The sequence below is a fragment of the Mobula hypostoma genome, chromosome 5 (genome assembly GCF_963921235.1).
Source record: "Mobula hypostoma chromosome 5, sMobHyp1.1, whole genome shotgun sequence".
Taxonomy (NCBI): domain Eukaryota; kingdom Metazoa; phylum Chordata; class Chondrichthyes; order Myliobatiformes; family Myliobatidae; genus Mobula; species Mobula hypostoma.
In genome coordinates, this window is record NC_086101.1 from 107453840 (window position 1) to 107471306 (window position 17467).

At 50.7% G+C, this 17467-nt stretch overlaps 2 protein-coding genes across 2 annotated transcripts in view; one reads left to right on the forward strand and one right to left on the reverse strand.

Moving 5' to 3' along the window:
• Positions 1-7926: 7926 nt before the first annotated feature.
• LOC134346895 (claudin-7-like) lies at positions 7927-16352 on the reverse strand. Its single transcript, XM_063048719.1, has 4 exons — positions 15992-16352; positions 11794-11958; positions 9348-9432; positions 7927-8945 (listed from the first exon to the last, which is right to left on the reverse strand). Exons 1-4 carry the CDS (start codon positions 16212-16214, stop codon positions 8777-8779), a joined length of 642 nt encoding a protein of 213 aa, XP_062904789.1. The 5' UTR covers positions 16215-16352; the 3' UTR covers positions 7927-8776.
• A 127-nt stretch (positions 16353-16479) lies between these two features.
• elp5 (elongator acetyltransferase complex subunit 5) overlaps positions 16480-17467 on the forward strand; it is a 56723-nt gene continuing 55735 nt past the window's right edge. Inside the window, exon 1 of the mRNA XM_063048718.1 lies at positions 16480-16897. The gene's annotated coding sequence lies outside the window, so the exon portion shown is untranslated. The remainder of the gene's footprint in view (positions 16898-17467) is intronic.

Sequence of the window (17467 nt, forward strand, 5' to 3'; positions counted from 1 at the left end):
GACACAGAGTGATCCTCCCTCCACACTGTCCCATCACACACTCCCGGGGTCAGACACAGAGTGAAGCTCCCTCCACACTGTCCCATCACACACTCCCGGGGTCAGACACAGAGTGAAGCTCCCTCCACACTGTCCCATCACACACTCCCGGGGTCAGATACAGAGTGAAGCTCCCTCCACACTGTCCCATCACACACTCCCGGGGTCAGATACAGAGTGAAGCTCCCTCTACATCGTCCCATCACACCCTCCCTGGGTCAGATACAGAGTGAAGCTCCCTCTACACCGTCCCATCTCACACTCTCGGGATCAGATACAGAGTGAAGCTCCCTCCACACCGTCCCATCACACACTCTCGGGGTCAGATACAGAGTGAAACTCCCTCCACACCGTCCCATCACACACTCTCGGGGTCAGACACAGAGTGAAGCTCCCTCTACACCATCCCATCACACACTCCCGGGGTCAGACACAGAGTGAATCTCCCTCCACACCATCCCATCACACACTCCCGGGGTCAGATACAGAGTGAAGCTCCCTCTACATCGTCCCATCACACACTCTCGGGGTCAGATACAGAGTGAAGCTCCCTCTACATCGTCCCATCTCACACTCTCGGGGTCAGATACAGAGTGAAGCTCCCTCTACACCATCCCATCACACACTCTCGGGGTCAGATACAGAGTGAAGCTCCCTCTACATCGTCCCATCTCACATCCTCGGGGTCAGATACAGAGTGAAGCTCCCTCTACATCGTCCCATCTCACATCCTCGGGGTCAGATACAGAGGGGCGCTCCCTCACCACCCCATCACACACTCCCGGAAAGGGTTTGGATCGCTCAGCAATTCCCGTTGTCTGTTGGTGAAGAGTGAGAGATAACATGGCTCTGTGTCCTGGGCAGCTTTTTCTACCCACCTCTGTCCCCGGGAGAGTGACTGTGACTCGGGGAGCGGGTTCAGACCTGTTCCTTCTCCTCTAGCTCTCATTACCCCTACCCTGTCCCATTTCCACACCCTCACACCCTCCCCCTCCCTCCTTCCATGTCCCAACTTCTGTCTCACTGGAGCGCGGTATTAATCGCCCCTGACACGGGCAGGTTGAGTAGTCTACTGTGTAGTCCTGTGGGACATGCGGGTGAGCAGGATTTTGACCCAATGACCATTTCCACACTTCCCTGTACCTACCCCAGTGTTTCCTTCCTCCTCAGTCTTTTTCTCTCTGACTCTCTCCCTCTATGTGTCTCTTTTCTTTCTCTTGTACTGTCTCTGTCCATCTAGCCCTGTGTTTTCTCTCTCCTCTCTCTCACTTTCTCTCTATTTCTCTCTCTGTCTCACTCTGTCACTATTTTTCTCACTCTATATCTTGCTCTTTCCCGCTCTCACACCTCCTCACTCTCTCCCTCCCTCGCATGCACACACATACCCACACCGTTCAGTTCCCCACAGCCCCTCACCCCTGTCTCACGCACATGCCCACACGCCCACCCACACACACACACACCCACCCACACACACACACACTCACAGATACACACACACACACACACACACACACACACACAAACACACACACACTCACAGATACACACACACACTGTCAATTCCCCACAGCCTTCTCCCTCTCACACACCCGCACACTGCCAGCCACACCTGATTGTTCTCTCTACTGTCTATTTGCCAAGCTCTGACTAATGGGGATTTAAACTGCCGCTCCCAAAGTTTCTGAATGTGAAAGCACTGATGGGAAAGGGGCGTTTTTTCCGAGCAGGGGAACAAGCCAGGCCTGTTCCGGCAGCCGCCATGAGTTACTGCATGGCTTGGAACACTTGCAGTGAGACTCAGGATGGGAAAACCAGGTCAGGTAGGAACAATTGACCTGGTAGGTCAATGGTGAGTGAGCAGGGTGGCTCTTTCACATCAGTCGGTGGCCCAGGCTTCCAGCCCCAATCTCTTTGCTCTGTCTTCCCCGGTTCCAGTATCCAGCACAGTACACAGAGAACAGGAATTCTGCAGATGCTGGAAATTCAAGCAACATACATCAAAGTTGTTGGTGAACGCAGCAGGCCAGGCAGCATCTATAGGAAGAGGCGCAGTCGACGTTTCAGGCTTCCTATAGATGCTGCCTGGCCTGCTGCGTTCACCAGCAACTTTGATGTACAGTACACAGAGACCGCTCGGCCCCTCTTTATGCACCCTCCGTCACTGGGACTTGAGAGGTCTCCCGTGATGGGTCTCAGCACCAAACTTGCTTTTGATGTCAACAATATGTGCAGGAGAAACATAACGACCATATCCGAGCAGAATTAGGCCGTTTGGCCCATTTAGTCTCACCTTCCCAATCAGGAACCTATTTACCTCTGGTTTAAATATACCAATGTTTTGTACTGTCTGTGGCAACGAATTCCACAGATTCACCACCCTCTGGCTAAAGAAATTCCTCATCTTTGTTCTAAATGCATTCTGAGGTTATGACCTCAGATCCTACATGCTCCCACTATAGGGAACATCCTCTCCGCATCCACTCTATCTGTGTCCTCAGATCCGAGACACCCCCACTACAGGAAACATCCACTCTATCTAAGCCTTTCAGTATTCCATAGATTTCAACGTGATCCCCCCACCCTCCATTCTTCTGAACTCCAGCAAGTACAGGCCTAGAAACATCATACGCTAACCCTGTCATTCCCAGAGTCATTCTCCTCTGGATCCTCTCCATTGCCAGCACAACCCTTCTTGGATGAGGAATCCCAGTCTGCTCACAATGCAGTACTCCCAAGTGTGTTCTGACATTACATCCTTGCCTTTATAGTCTAGTCCTGTGGAAATGAATGCTAACATTCAATTTGTCTTCCTCACCACCCACTCAAGCTGCAGGTTGAAAAATCATGGAACAGGAGAGGCCCTTCAGTCCAAGATGTTATACTGACCCTTTAACCTACCCCAAGATCAGCCTAACCATCCCTCCCACATTGCCTCCATTTTTCTCTCATCCATGTGCCTAGCTAAGAGTCTCTTAAATGCATCAGCCTCTGCCACCACCCCTGGCAGTGACTGCCACACACCCATCACCCTCTGCGTAAAAAACCTACCTCTGACACTCCTCCAAACATCTTAAAAGCATGCCCTCTTGTATTGGCAATTTCCATCCTGGGGAATGTTCACTCAAGCCTCTAATCTTGTACACCTCTATCAAGTCACCTCTCACCCTCCTTCGCTCCAGAGAGAAAAGGCCTAACTCACTCAACCTTTCCTCATCAGACATGCTCTCTAATCCAGGCAGCATCCTGGTAAAACTCCTCTGCACGCTCTCTAAAGCTTCCACATCCCTCCTGTAATGAAGTGACCGGAACTGAACACAATACTCTTTAAGGGAATCCTCTACTAGGACTCCCAAGTCTATTTGGCCTCTGATCTCTGAATTGAGATACAGTGTGGAACAGGCCCTTCTGACCCTGAGCCGCATCGCCTGGCAACCCCAGTTTAATCCTAGCCTAATCACAGGACAACTTACAATGACTAATTAACCAGTACACCTTTGGGCTGTGGGAGGAAACTGGAGCACCCGGAGGAAACCCACGCAGTCACGGGGAGAACGTATGGGCTCGTTACAGACAGCGGCAGGAACTGAACTGGAAATGTGAAGCATTGTGTTAACCACTACGCTACTGTGCTGCCACAATCCCAAGAATTTTTGGGGCAGGGTGGGAGTATTTCCTGATGCAGCCTGAAACATCGACAATTCCTATCCCCCTAGGGATTAACACGCAAACGGGAAAAAAAAACAAGTGAATATCACAGAGAATATTAAACACCAAACTGTAGAGCCCTTGAAGCAGTCTAGGAATGTTCAGTTTAAATTGAACTGAACTGAACTGAACTGAACTAGACTGTTTCAAGGACTCTGCGGTTTAATGTTTTATAGTCTGTGTGTTATTCGCTCGCCTTTTGTCATTTGCACACATATCTCTGTGGAGATTTGTTCTTTTGCCCATTGTGGGATTTTTTGTGTGTTGGGTGTTTGATGTTTTCTTTGAATTAGTTCCATGGTGTTTCTTTGTCTGCTGGCTGTCTGTGGGAAGATGATTTTCAGGGTTACATACAGCACGTGGCCAAGTGGTTAAGGCATTGGACTAGCGACCCAAAGGTCGTGAGTTTGAGCCCCAGCCGAGGGAACGTGTTGTGTCCCTGAGCAAGGCACTTAATCACACATTGCTCTGTGACGACACTGGTGCCAAGCTGTATGGGTCCTAATGCCCTTCCCTTGGACAACACGGGTGTCGTGGAGAGGGGAGACTTTCCAGGAGCAGATCCACGGTCTCGCAAGACTAACGGATGCCTTTATTATTTATTTATACTGCAAACATGCTCTGATAATACATGTACTGTACTTCGAATTGTTACTCGGCCCGCTGAGTTCCCACAATAGATTGTTGCTCCGGATTCCAGCATCTGCTGTTCCTTTGTCCAACACCATATAAGTTACGGCAAAGCAGTGACAGAACGAACAGGGCTCAGGAATTTATTCCACTAGAAAGAGTGTGCAGAAGATTACTTACCAGGATGCTGCCTGACTTACAAGGAGTTATGAGGGTGAGGGCTTTGCTCCGTGGAATGTAGGAGACTGAGACCGGTGGGGTGCTCTGATACAGGTATACAGGGAGAGAGCACAAAGTCTTTTATCCCCCCAGCAAGGGGGCACAGGTTGAAGATCACCAGTGAAGGATTTATAAGGGACATTGGGGCAGATCCTTCATGCAGAGTCTGGTGTGAGTTTGTAATGAGCTGATGGAGGTAGGGGTCCAGACAGGCATGTTAACAATATTAAAAGCCCTTTAGACAAGTACACATCTAGAGAGTCTCCCACCCTCTCTCTTTCTCGTTAGAGTCTCCAACTGTTCTGTCTAGAATCCTCTCTCTCTCTGAGTCTCCCATGTTCGGTCTCTTTGTCTCAAGTCTCCCCCTCTCTCTCTCCAGTCTCCCTTTCTCTGTCTCCCTGTCAAGTGAGCCTCTCCCTCGTCTCTCTTCTCTGTCTAGTCACCCACCCTCTCTCTCTCTCTCTGTGGATACTCCTTCTCTGTCTCCCTCCACCTCTCTCTGTCTGTCTCTAGAATCTTCTCTGTCTAATGTCTCCCCCTCTCTGATTAGTCTCCCCCCTGTCCAGTCTCTCTCTCTCTCTCCTTCCTCTCCCCCTCGAGTCTGCCCCTCACTCTCTCTGCTCTCGAGTCTCCCCTTTGCCTCCTCTCCATCTCCAGAGTGTCTGCCTTTCTCTATCTGTCTAGAGAGTCACCCTGTCTGTCTGATGTGTCTGCCTCTCTGTGCAGGGTCTCCCTCTCTCTCTCGCTCTCTATCCAGAGAATCTACCCATCTCTCTGCTTCAAGAGCCTCCCTCTCCCTCTCGTTCTCCCTCTGTCTGTCTGAGAGTCTCCACCCTCTCTCTCTGTCGAGTATCCATGTTTCTCATCTAGAGTCTACTCTTTTCTCTGTCTAGAGACCCTCCCCCACTCTCTCTCCATCTTGAGATTTTCTGCTTCTCTGTCTGTTTAATGTGTCTCCCTCTGTCTAGTCTCCCCCCATCTATCTAAAGACTACCCATCTCTCCCCCTAGAGAGTTTTCCACCCTCTCTCTATTGAGAATCTTGATGTTTTGCTCTCTGTCTAGTCTCCCCCACTCTCTCCCTCCATCACCAGACTCTCCCCCTCTCCCTGACTGCCTCAAAAATTTCACTCTCTCTCTGTCCAGAGGGTCCTCCTGTCTAGAATTTACACCCTCTGTCTTGAGAGACTTCCCCCTTTCTCCCCATCTCAAGAGTCTCCCCATTTCTCCCTCTCCCTGCCTAGTGTCTCCCACTTTATCTCCAGGCTCTTGCCAACTCTGTCTCTGTCTCATCAGTCTCCTGCTCTCTATCTGGTCTACCCATCTCAGTTTCACTGGTTTCCTCCTGTCTGTCTCGAGAGACTCCCCCTCTCCCTTGAGTCTGCCCCCTCTCTTACACCTCTCTCTTCCCAACTCAAGTTTCCCCTTTTCTCTATCCATCTCCCTCTCGGTCTTCAGTCTCTTTATCTAGAGAGTCTCACTCCCTTCTCAGGTCTGTGTCTCCCCCCCCCCAAGAGCTCCCCTTCACTCTTGCTCTGTTTTGAGAGTGTCCCCCCTTTCTCTAATCCCCTCCCCCTCTCTGACCAATGTGTCTCCTTATCAGAGTCTCTCCCCTCCCCCTCTGTGGCCAGGGTGTCAGAGTATGTGAGTGTGTCTCTGTCTAAAGAGTATCCCACCATCTTTCTCTCCCCATCTAGAATTTCCCATCTCTCACTGTTTAGAATCTCTGTGACAGGAGTCTCTCTCGCTCTAGCCTTTCCCTCTCTTTGTCTGGATCTCTCTGTGTCCATCTAGATACCCTCTCACTCTCTGTCTCAAGAGCCTACCAGTCAAGAGCCTCCTAATATCTCTCCCTCTCGAGTCTGCCCCCTCTGCTCCCCTTTGTCCTCTCTGCTTTGAGTCTCCCCCTCTCTCTATGCATTTAGAGTCTCTCTGTAAGAGTATCCCACTTTCTTTGTCTCACCATCTCGCTCTGTTCCGAGACTGTCCATCTCTATCTCCTGAGCCTACCCAACTGTTTCAAAAGTCTCCCCCTCTTTGTCTCAGAAGTCTCTCTCTAGTCTCCCTCTTTCTGTCTACGGTCTACCCTCTGTCAGGAAAATCTCCCTCACTCTTCTCCCTTCCAGTCTCCTCCTCTCTCTATCTAGAGTCTCTCTCTCCCTCTAAAAAGTATTCCACTTTCTGTCTAGAGTCTCACCATCTGTCTCAAGAGACTCCATCCCTCTTTGTCTCAAGTCTCTCTCCCTCCATCTGTCTAATCACTTTCTCTCCCTCTGTCCAGAGTCTCACTGTCTACAGAACCTCTCTCTATCTCAAGACATTCCATTCCTCTGTCTCGTCTCTATCTGGAGTCTACCCATCTGTTTCACAAGTATCCCCCATCTCAGCACTCTCTATCCCTGTCTGGAAAGTCTCCCTCACTCTCTCCCATCTCAAGAATCTCCTCCTCTCTATATCCGTCTGGTCTCCCCTCACTCTCTCTGTCCAGAAAATATCTCTGTGTCTAGAGACTGCCCCCACTCTGTCTCGAGTCCCCACCCATTCTCTTGCCATCTATCCATCTCTCTAGTCACTCTCTCTGCTCAGAGTACCACCCCACCCCCCGTCCATGGTGTGTCTGTGTGCGATAGTCCCCCAGTGACAATCTCTCTTGAGCCTGGCTCCGTCTCTAGTCTCCCTGTCTCCCTCCATCTGTCGAGTCTTTCTGCCCCATCTCTCCATCTGTCTTGAGTCTCTCCCCCCCCCAATTGAAAGTCTGCCTCTCCTCCTCTCTCTCTGCCAAGAGTCTCTCTCTCTGAAGTCTAACACAACCTCCCCCCCCCCACTGTCTCAGGTGTGTACCCTGTGTCTGTCTTGAGTCTCTAACTCTCTTCTCCCCCCCCCCACCTCAATGGTCTCCCTCTCCATCCATTGCAAGAGTCTCTCTCTGACCCCCTCCTTGTCTCTCCTACTGTCTAGAGTCCCCTCCCCTCTGTCTCTGCCAAGAGTATCCCTCTTCCCCCCCACCCCCTAATCTGACTGGAGAGTCCCCTGTGTCTTCAGTCTATTTCTCTCCCCCCTCCACTGGTCATGAGAGAGCACAACTCTTGAGACTATCTTGACCATCTCTCCCTCTGACACAAAAGTCTCTCTCCCTCTGTCAACATGGAGAGGATCTCCAGAGAACACAAGTCTTTCTGTCCCCCCCCCCATCTCTCCTCCTCCACCCTCCTCCCCATCTATCGAGAGATGAGCAGCAACTCAAACCCCAACATCTGCCTGTCAGTGCCAACAGCAGACCCACCCCTGCCCAGGGCACGCAGAGAACTCAAAACATCACACCATCAGCAGATTATGAACTTTATTTAAGAAAAGAAATGTACATGCACATATATTAAATAAAACCGGATAACTCTTTAAAACCCCTCAAGTATAGGCGGGAGTATTGACAAGATACACCCCGCCTTCCACTGAAGGAATCTGACCCCACCCGGGATGTCACAGGCCACGAACTGTAACCTTTCAGAGAAGCGGGAGTGGGCGGGGAGAAAGAATGCGGTCCCCACTCTCAAAGTGGACCCACCATTATCCCCGGGAGCGATTCTCTCCCTCAGCAGAGTGGATAATGGACTGTATTATTCCATCTTGGAGGTGCTGAGGGCAGGATAGGGGTATCAGAGACGATCGAAACAGTTTGGTGAGAGTAGCTGGTTGCCAGTTCCAAGATAATGGAATCAGGATTAGTCCATCTTTTTTCCTAGCATGAAGAGCGGCCCCACCTCCTTCCAAAGATACATTCAGACACGGCATGGTGCCAAGGCCTGAGTCTTCTCAGGCCAAGCTAGCTTGCCAAGTCTCTCAGTTTGAAACTTGTCCCTCAAGTACCCTTGCCAAACACATCATTATTTTTTTTAAATCGCAGAATCAAATCTCATCCGGAGCCATCCGAAGCACAAAAATTAAATCCTGCACAAACTGTCAAAAACCCAGTCCCTCCCCTAAGTTTAAAAAAAACCTCTAAACAAAAAAAAAATCCGCAAGGTAAATGCTTAAAATAAACCAAAGCACAAAATGTACAACGTTCCGTTTAAATTCACAAACATTCCTTCTTCATTCAGCACGTCACAGAGAATCTTTGATCAACAGTTCCCGGAGATGCTCCTTTTCACAAATGACCCCCGACCTGCGACACCGACTGGTCCTCACACAAACTCCTTGTTGCTGGAGGCCTTGGAGCGAGCCTTGGATTTCGGGTAGGACGCGGGGTAGCCACCACCCTTACCGGGACAGGAGCAACTCAACATCCCACCGCCGATCAGCACCAGAGCCGCCCCAGCCCAGTTGACAAAGATCGCAGACCCAAACTCGTACCTGAAAGGAAACGATGTTACAGCACCGGTCAGAGTCAGAGGCACAGGACGAGGTTACACACACCACAATCCCATTGTGGGGAGCCCCAGATCGCTCAGACCCCAGAGCCTTCCCATTTCCCCAATATTCACCCTCTGCTTGCGCTAGCCTGGAAACACACAGCTCAGGCTCCCACTGTTATCAGACTAGCCCCCTCCCACCCTGGGAAACATTCTTCCCCATCTCCTGCACCTACAGCCCAAGCCCTCGGTGGGACAGGCACCAGGTACCAAGCACAAACCAGCCTGGCACTGAGGAGTTTTGCAAGAGGCTGCCAGTCCCACCGGGAGGTGCCCAACCCCTGCCACCTCAAGCCTCCCTTCCCCTCCCCTCCCCACCATGCAGTCATCGGGAAGGACTTACTTTGTGTTGACAGGAGTGAATGGGTTGTAGAAGTCTTTCACAATCTGATTGCCATACCAGGAGGCGCCAATCAGTACACAGAGACCTGTGGAGGAGAGGCAAGAAGTTACAGGGGGTTTAAGACAGAAACATCCTTACCCCAAGAAGTGACAATTTCTCTTAATTATGGAGTTAAAGCCCTCAATTTCCTTCCCACAGGGAGTAGAAGGGCCAAATGGCACACAAGACACTCAAAGTATAAACAGGAACATGGGGTGGGGGCAGACTGGAGGAGAGAGGGAGGGAGGGAGAGGGAAACAGATCAGATCAGAGTCAACCTCAGGACTTTGTGACCTCTCTAAACACAGGCAATATCTGTGTGACCTCTCTAGACACAGGCAAGGTCCAGGAGAACTGGAGTAGCCAGCGTTGTTCCTTTATTCAAGTGAACCAGGGTTAATCCTGGAAACCAGGGATCTTCACAACAGTGGTGGAGAGGAATCTTAAGGATACAAGCATTTGGAAACCCATAGTCTAATTATGGCGAGCCAGCATGGCTTTGCTCATCCAGAAGATTAAGAAGAATGGATTCCACAGCAAATGGATGGTTTAGATTCAGAACTGGCTTACGCAGACCACAATCCCATCGTGGGGAGCCATTCAGCCCATACAAGACAGAGGGTCTTGGGTGAGGGACTAATCCGAGCTGCGGGTCTCTGATTAGTGGAGTTCCGCAGGGATGTGTGCTGGGACATCACAAACACGTAAATGACCCAGGTGAAAATGCAGATGGGCGGGTTAGTTTGTAGATTTTAGCAAGATTGGAGCTGTAAATAGTGTAGAAGACTGGCAAAGAATACAGCACACTATAGATCAGTTGTATACATAGGCTGAGAAATGGCGGATGGAGTTTAGCCCAGGTAAGTGTGAGGTGTTGCACTTTGCAAGGTCAGATGCAAGGAGACGGTACACTGTTAGGGGCAAGATTCTTGATTCTACACAGGTAGATAAGGTGGTTAAGACTTGTGGAATGCTTGTTTTTATTAGTCAAAGCACCGAGTTCAAGGGTCAGGAGGTTGTGTTGCAACTTTATAAACTCTAGTTAGGCCATATCTGGAGTATTGTGTACAGTCCTGTTGCCCCCTTTATAGGGAGAACGTTGAGACTTTGGAGAGGGTGCAGAAGAGGCTGAGGGGAGATCTGGTTGAGGTTTACAAGATTGAGAGGCATAGATAGAGTAGACAGGGAGCATCTTTTCCCTCCCAAGCATGGAAATGCCTAATACCAGAGGGTATTTAAGGCAAGAGGGGGCAATTTTAAAGGAGATGTAAGGGGCAAGTTTGTTTGTTTGTTTTTTTTATATATAAAAGGTGGTGGGTGCCTGGGTGGTGGTAGAGGGTTTTAACAGACATTTAGATAGGCACATGAATGTGCAGGAAATGGAAGGATGTGGCAGAAGGGATTAGTTTAGTTGGCCAGTTGAATTGGTTCAGCACAGCACTGTGGGCCGAAGGGCCTGTCCTGTGTGTTCTATTGTGCACGTGCTCTCTCAGTGCAGGACCGTGTGGTGACTCTTGTAGGCCAACTCTGCACATCCATAGGCTGCATTCGTTTCAACACACTCCATATTTCCATGTCCACGAAATGAACCCAAGGGCAGGGGAAGTCTTTCAGTGAAAGGGAAATTTATTCTCCCAGGTTGTGCAGCTGAACTGGAGTTCAGAAGATTGACGAGGGATCTCATTGAAACCAACTGAATAGTGAAAGTCTTGGATAGAGGGGATATCTCCTATAGTGGACAGTCTAGGACCAGAGGGCACAGACTCGCAATAGATGGATGTCCTTTAGAACAGATGAGGAGGAATTTCTCAATCCAGAGGGTGGTGAATCTGTGGAATTCATTACCACAGATGGCTGTGGAGGCCAAGTCGTTGGGTATATTTAAAATGGAGGTTGTTGGCTTCTTGATTAGTCAGAGCACCAAGGGTTATGGAGAGAAGGTAGGAGAATGGGGTTGAGGGGCATAATAAATTGGCCATGATGGAATGGTGGAGCAGACTCAATGGGCCGAATGGCCTGATTCTGCTATGACTTAAGGTCTATGGATATGATAGGTCAAGGCACACAGACTGCAAAGAGGGGGCCCAATTACCCTTCTTCCCCCCCCCACTTGGTTTGGAGCCGAGGTGGAGGTCCGTGCGGGCAGGAGGCACAAGGCCTGGAGACCAAAGCAAAGTCATTGCGTCCTGAGGTCGAAACACATCCCTGGGGCGTTTGGTAGCCAACACAGACTGTACATATCACTATAGGGCACGACAGCAAAAAAATCATTCAGCCCATCTCATTCAACAAACAAACAACTATGAATCTGAACTATTTGGGGGGTGTAAATTGCACCCTCTCCCACACCCCCCAACTCTGTCTGGGAGGCTCCCCCCGCTGGGTGGGGGACAGGAGCAGTGCTCACCTGCCAGGATGAAGGCGATGCCCCCGCCCATGGCGATGCGGGCTTTCCGGGTCTTGTCGTCACTCCCACACTTGGTGCACTTCATGCCCACAGTGCTGATGCCAAGGGCCAGGACACCCACCACGATACCCACCACCATTAACGCTCGGGTTGCCTGCAGCGATGCTGGAAGAGAAGGAGAACTTGTTAGAACCCAGACCAGAGATCACCGGGTGCACGGGGGGGGGGGGGTGTAATGGAGTCTTGTGGGCCATAAAGGAAAGGAAAAAACAGGCTGTTTGGCCTCTCAAGTCCTTTCTGTCATTCTGATTTATCATGGCTAATTTATTTTCCCTCTCAACCCCATTCTCCACCCTCACTCAAGAACCTCTGAACCTCTACTTTAAATATACCCAATAACGTCCTCCACAGCCACCTGTGGCAATGAATTCCAGATTCAGGCTAAAGAAATCCCTCCTCAGCTCTGTTCTAAAAGGACGTCCCTCTATTCTGGGGCTGTACTCTCTGGTTCTACTACAGGGAGCATCCTCTCCCTCTCGGCCTTTCAACATGCAGTAGTTTTCAATGAGATTTCATCACCCCCACCCCCCCAACCACCTTTCATTTTTCTAAACTCCAGTGAGTACGGGCCCAGCGATATCAAACACTCCTCATACATTAACCTTTCCAGTCCTGGGATCATCCTCAGGAACCTCCTGCCAGCACAAGAGGACCAAAACAGCCCACAAAATCTGCTCACACCCATTACCCAGTACCCCATGTCTGTTTGGACCTCCATCCCCAAATCCAGAAAGCACATGCCTGTGGTATCTTGGTGCCCACTTACAGCCCTTCCCCCAAGAGGATTGCAGGAGATGGTCCCTATACCCAACTCCCCCCATTCTGAGGTTGGGCAGGATTACGACTCGGAGCTATAGGTCAAGGATGAAAGGTGAAATATTTAAGGGGAGCCTGTGATTGAACTTCTCCACTCAGAAGCTGGTGCAAGCATGGAATTAGCTGCCAGCAGTAGTGGTGGACGTGGGTTTGATTGCAACATTTAAGAGAACTGTGGATGGGAGGGTGGTGCAAGCATGGACTAGATGGGCCAAAGGGCCTCTGTCATTGCCCTCCAACCAATGGTTCAACTCCATGAATCAGCCCATAGCCCTGGCCCCAGCCCCTTTGCAGAAGGAAGGCAGATCAGTGGTGGCACATCAAAACCTACAGTAAAAGGAGACTTGCATCAATGACCAGCGATGACAGTTGAGATTGTGCTGGGGGCAGCCTGCCCGTGACGCCATTCTTCTGGCAATAGAGCAATATGTCTTCAAAATGTGGGAGGAAACCAGAGCACCCAGAGGAAACCTACATCGTCACAAGGAGATCGTGGGGAGAATGTACATACCAGCAGGAATTGAACTCCAATCGCTGATGCTGTAAAGCACCTCACTACCCGTGCTGGTATTCTACTATATTAAATACAATCTGCTGCCCCATTTCTGGGAAAGAACAGAATTAGTCTTCCAAGAGATGGTCCACAGGGGAACTACATACCACATCAATGAGGAAAAGTGTACCCACATCTGTCTAGTACAAGAGTTAGAGCAGCCTTTGTCTAACCAGGCAACTCTATAAATAGAAGGTGACACAGTGCCTTTGGAAAAGTAACCAAAGGCAAGACTGATCTAGAGAACAATTCAAATCACACCCCATGCAAATTAAACCCAGTCAACTAAAAAAAACAGGAAACTAAAAACCAAACCATAAGGCCATTGGATTATCCCTCAAAATTCAGGGCGGGAAGTAACTGCATTCTCTTCCCAATCTCACTCCAAGCACTGCAGCAACTCCAGATGCCTCTGTTAGACATGCTGCAAGTGGGTGAATGTTGGAGCTGATTACCTGCGGTTGGAGGGGAAGTGGAACCAAGGCAAGGGGAACAGTGTGGTCACAGTCTAACTACCAGTTTATACTTTACTGGATTTCAACACTCCTGGTTAACCAGTTAACCTTCCACAGTCAGCATGAAGCAAGCAAGACAGTGGGGGAAGTAATTGGCTGGTACAAACATCCAGCTCTTCACACAACTGGAATGGGCACTTTGCAATCAAACAAAATGCCAGAGGAACTCGGCAAGTCAGGCAGCATCTATGGAGAATGACATCTCAACGTAAAATGTTGACCGTTGACCCCCCCCCCATTAATGCTGCCCAAGCTGTGGAGTTCCTCCCGTGTTTTTATGGGCAGCTCAAGACTTCCAGCACCTGAGCCCGAGCCAGGGACAGGAGGACAAAGGCCCCAGCTCTGAGACACACTTTCCTGTTTCCATGTATGCACCGCAGATAATCTGAATGTGATCATTTCAGAGATTAACCTCGTGTCTTGTTCATGTACAGCTGCAAAGTGTTATCAGAGGGGGAAGAAAATAGAGGCGGGGGGGTGCTCAGAACATTACAGCACAGTACAGGCCCTTCGGCCCACAATGTGCTGGCCTTTTAACCTACTGCAAGACCAATCTAACCCTTTCCTCCACCTTCCGATCGAAATGCCCCCGATGTATCCACCTCCTCCACAACCCGTTGTCAGTGCGTTCCATGAACCCACCAAATTTGGTGTAAAAAAAACCCTCTAAATTTCACTCACCCCCCCCCCACACTTTCCTCCAATCATTTTAAAACAATGCCTCCCTCGGATTAGCCATTTCTGCCCTGACGGGAAAAAAAGTGTCTGGCTATCTAATTGATCTACACCTCTTATCGCCTTAGACATCTCAATCTAGAAATACTTGAAATTTCTTTCCAGAAACCTGCAATACTGGGAAGTGACTTCTCTCCTTGTTCCGCACTGGGAGAGAGCGCTCCCCGCCTTGCGGGGGCCGGAGAACCGCTCAGCTGGCCGCAGTTCCCCCGCGGGTCACCGCCTTAACCCTTCTCCACCTCCGTAAAGGATCTTCACTGAAACCGCCCGCAAGGTGGCGGGGTGGGCTCCGCTGCGCACCTGGGGCGCCACGTCCTGGGTCTAAACCCTCCCTCCTCCCCACCGCATAATTGGCCATGTCCGCTCGGGTATTTCCTCGTTCAAATCGGACTCAGCATCCCCCCCCATCCCCTCCCGCTCCCTCTCAAAACAGGAACTCTCTCCAACAGTTCAGGAGACACAGCAAGAGGGTCCAGGGCTGGGGTAGGGGCAGCTTACATGAAGGCTCGCAGTTACGGGGCAAACTAGCTTGGGGGGGTTCACAGGACCCCCAAATCAAACAGGAAACGAGGAGATATTCCTCTCTCCCTAAACACCTACCCTCCGGGGGGGGGGGAAGAGAAGAGGAGAAAGAAACTCAGTCGGAGAGAAGTGAGGATCATTTTCCGCGGGTGGGGACGCGAAGGGAACCGAGGAACGGACGGGAGACCGGAATCTCGCTCCGATCTACCTGTCGGAGACGCACCCAGAGCCCCAGGAAAGCGGAGGGTGGAGGTTAAGCGGCTCCGGAACGAACGCACAACAGCCAGGACCCTCTCAGTACATAGTTCACCCCCCAAAACCAAATCCTTAAAGGGACAGGTAACACCACCACCCATCGGCCACGAGAAGATCCTCTCCACGGCCAGCTCTGGTCTCCCGCGAACGCCCGTTAAGGACCTGTGGTATCATTTTCATTCCTAATCTGGCCCCAAGCGCTTTTATCAACAGTTGTGTAAGTTTAACCAACGCGATAAGACAAAATAAATAGGAAAAATGCCTCAACGGAACGAGTCTGCAAAAATCAGAGCGCTTTCCCAATTTCTAAACAATCGGATTCCGCGACGCAGACGGGACGGGTCCGGGACAGAATAGGTGCCTGCCCCCGACCCCAGATTCCTTTGTTTTATTCCCAGACTCGGGGGGGGGGGAAGAGAACTCCAGTAAAGTAGATCACACCGGGGGTAGGGAATGGGCCTTAAAACACGTTTGATAACTTGCCACCTTCAATGTAGAGGATTAACAATTTATGGAGTGTTTGGGTAAAATAACACCGGGGGAGGGAGGTGAAGAGAGCTGCTTAACCGCCAGGGGGATCTTGTTCAAACAAACAGAAACCCGCTTCATTGTTTACCCCTCCCGCCCATGACCACTACAAACCCCAGCACAGACCCACGTAAACGGGTCCAAACCGGTTCTAACCGTATCACTGACCCTAGTAACACAGCCCAGAGGTCTAACACCTGCGCCACTCGCTCACCTCCCAGCGCTAGGATGGAGTCGTACACCTTGCACTGCATTTGTCCGGTGCTCTGAAACACGCAGTTCATCCACAGTCCCTGGTACACCGCCTGCGCCGTGATAATGTTATCACCAGCGTAACTCGACATTTTCCACTGAGGCATGATGGTGCTGGCCACCACGGCGATCCAGCCGAGCAAGGCGAGGACAAACCCCAACATCTGAAGCCCCGCGTTCGCCATCGGTTCCCTCTCTCTCGCTACCGGCGCCGAAATTAACCTGAAATCAACGAGCTGACGAAAAGTTGTGGAGTGCTGGAGCCGACCCTTTTCTGATCTGTTCCGTACCAACGCCGCTTTCTTCTACCTGCAATAGCCCCACCTTCACCTGTTTTTAACTGGAGGAGCCGCGGGGGCGCGCCCCGCCTCCTCGGGGACGCGCGTCGGGTTTCGGTTGGGAAACCGCCCGAGTTTCGGCACGGAAGGCATCCACTGCGCGCTCCCGTGGTTTCAGCCAACGTAACAGACAAAACAACCGTAAAAAACACACACACACAGACATGCTGCCGACATTTCCTTCATAATATTAAGGATTTGTTGAACTTTAGACTCCGCCACTGTTTAGAGCCCGGAGGAACGGCAAGATCCCACGGGGTGTCAGCCACGTGACGATGACCCCAATCACCTGGTTTCGCCGATGATTCAGGGGTTGGAGGAGGGGTCCGGCGGAGAGGGTTCTCCTTCAGCGCAGGAAGGCGCCTCTCGCCTCCGACCGAATTTTATCGAGACCACAGGAGCTCGATGAGAGTCCCGGACACACTCCACTCTCCCCCCGACCCCGAATAAGCTGGCTTCCTCAAACCCATCCCTTCACCTCCCGGGTGAGGAGGGGAGGGGTCACCGACACCCTAACTTCACTCTGACCGGTGAGTTTCAAGTTAACTTAGTTTGGGGACAAGTTTGGATTGTTTGTAGGAACCAGGTGCAATCTCATGAAACTGAGTGGCGGCGGTGTGCAAATAATTGCAGGGTTGGGTCCAGTTTAGAGAGCGGATGAATGAAGGGAGAGAGGAGGAGAGTCACCTGTCAGATTTCACTGAAACCTACTCAGTGTTGAAAGGCCCACACGTAGGTGGGAGTGAGGAGGTTTCTTGAGTTGCAGAACACAACAGCACAGAAACTGCCATAGTGCCCTAGGCACCAAATTGTTATTCTGGCTGGTCCTATTGATTCACATCTAGACCATAGCTCTCCCTGACCCTCCTGGCCATGTACTTATCCAGACTTCTCTTAAACGTTGCAATCAAACCCACAACTGCCACTTCCGCTGGCAGCTCGTTCCACACTCTCACAACCCTCTGAGTGAGAAAGTTCCCTCTCTGATTCCCCTTAAATATTTCAGCTTCCCCCTTAACCTATGAGTTCAGGCCTCTGCCATTCTCAGTGAAAAATACCTGCTTGCATTTACCCAATCGATACCCCTCATAATTTTGTAT

Coding starts and splice junctions, on each gene's coding strand:
- LOC134346895 (XM_063048719.1), bottom strand. CDS start 16,214: ATGGCGAACGCGGGGCTTCAGATGTTGGGGTTTGTCCTCGCCTTGCTC. Junction 11,959..15,991: donor CTCCATCCTAGCGCTGGGAG/GTGAGCGAGTGG, acceptor CTTCTCTTCCAG/CATCGCTGCAGGCAACCCGA. Junction 9,433..11,793: donor CATCGCCTTCATCCTGGCAG/GTGAGCACTGCT, acceptor TCTCCTCCACAG/GTCTCTGTGTACTGATTGGC.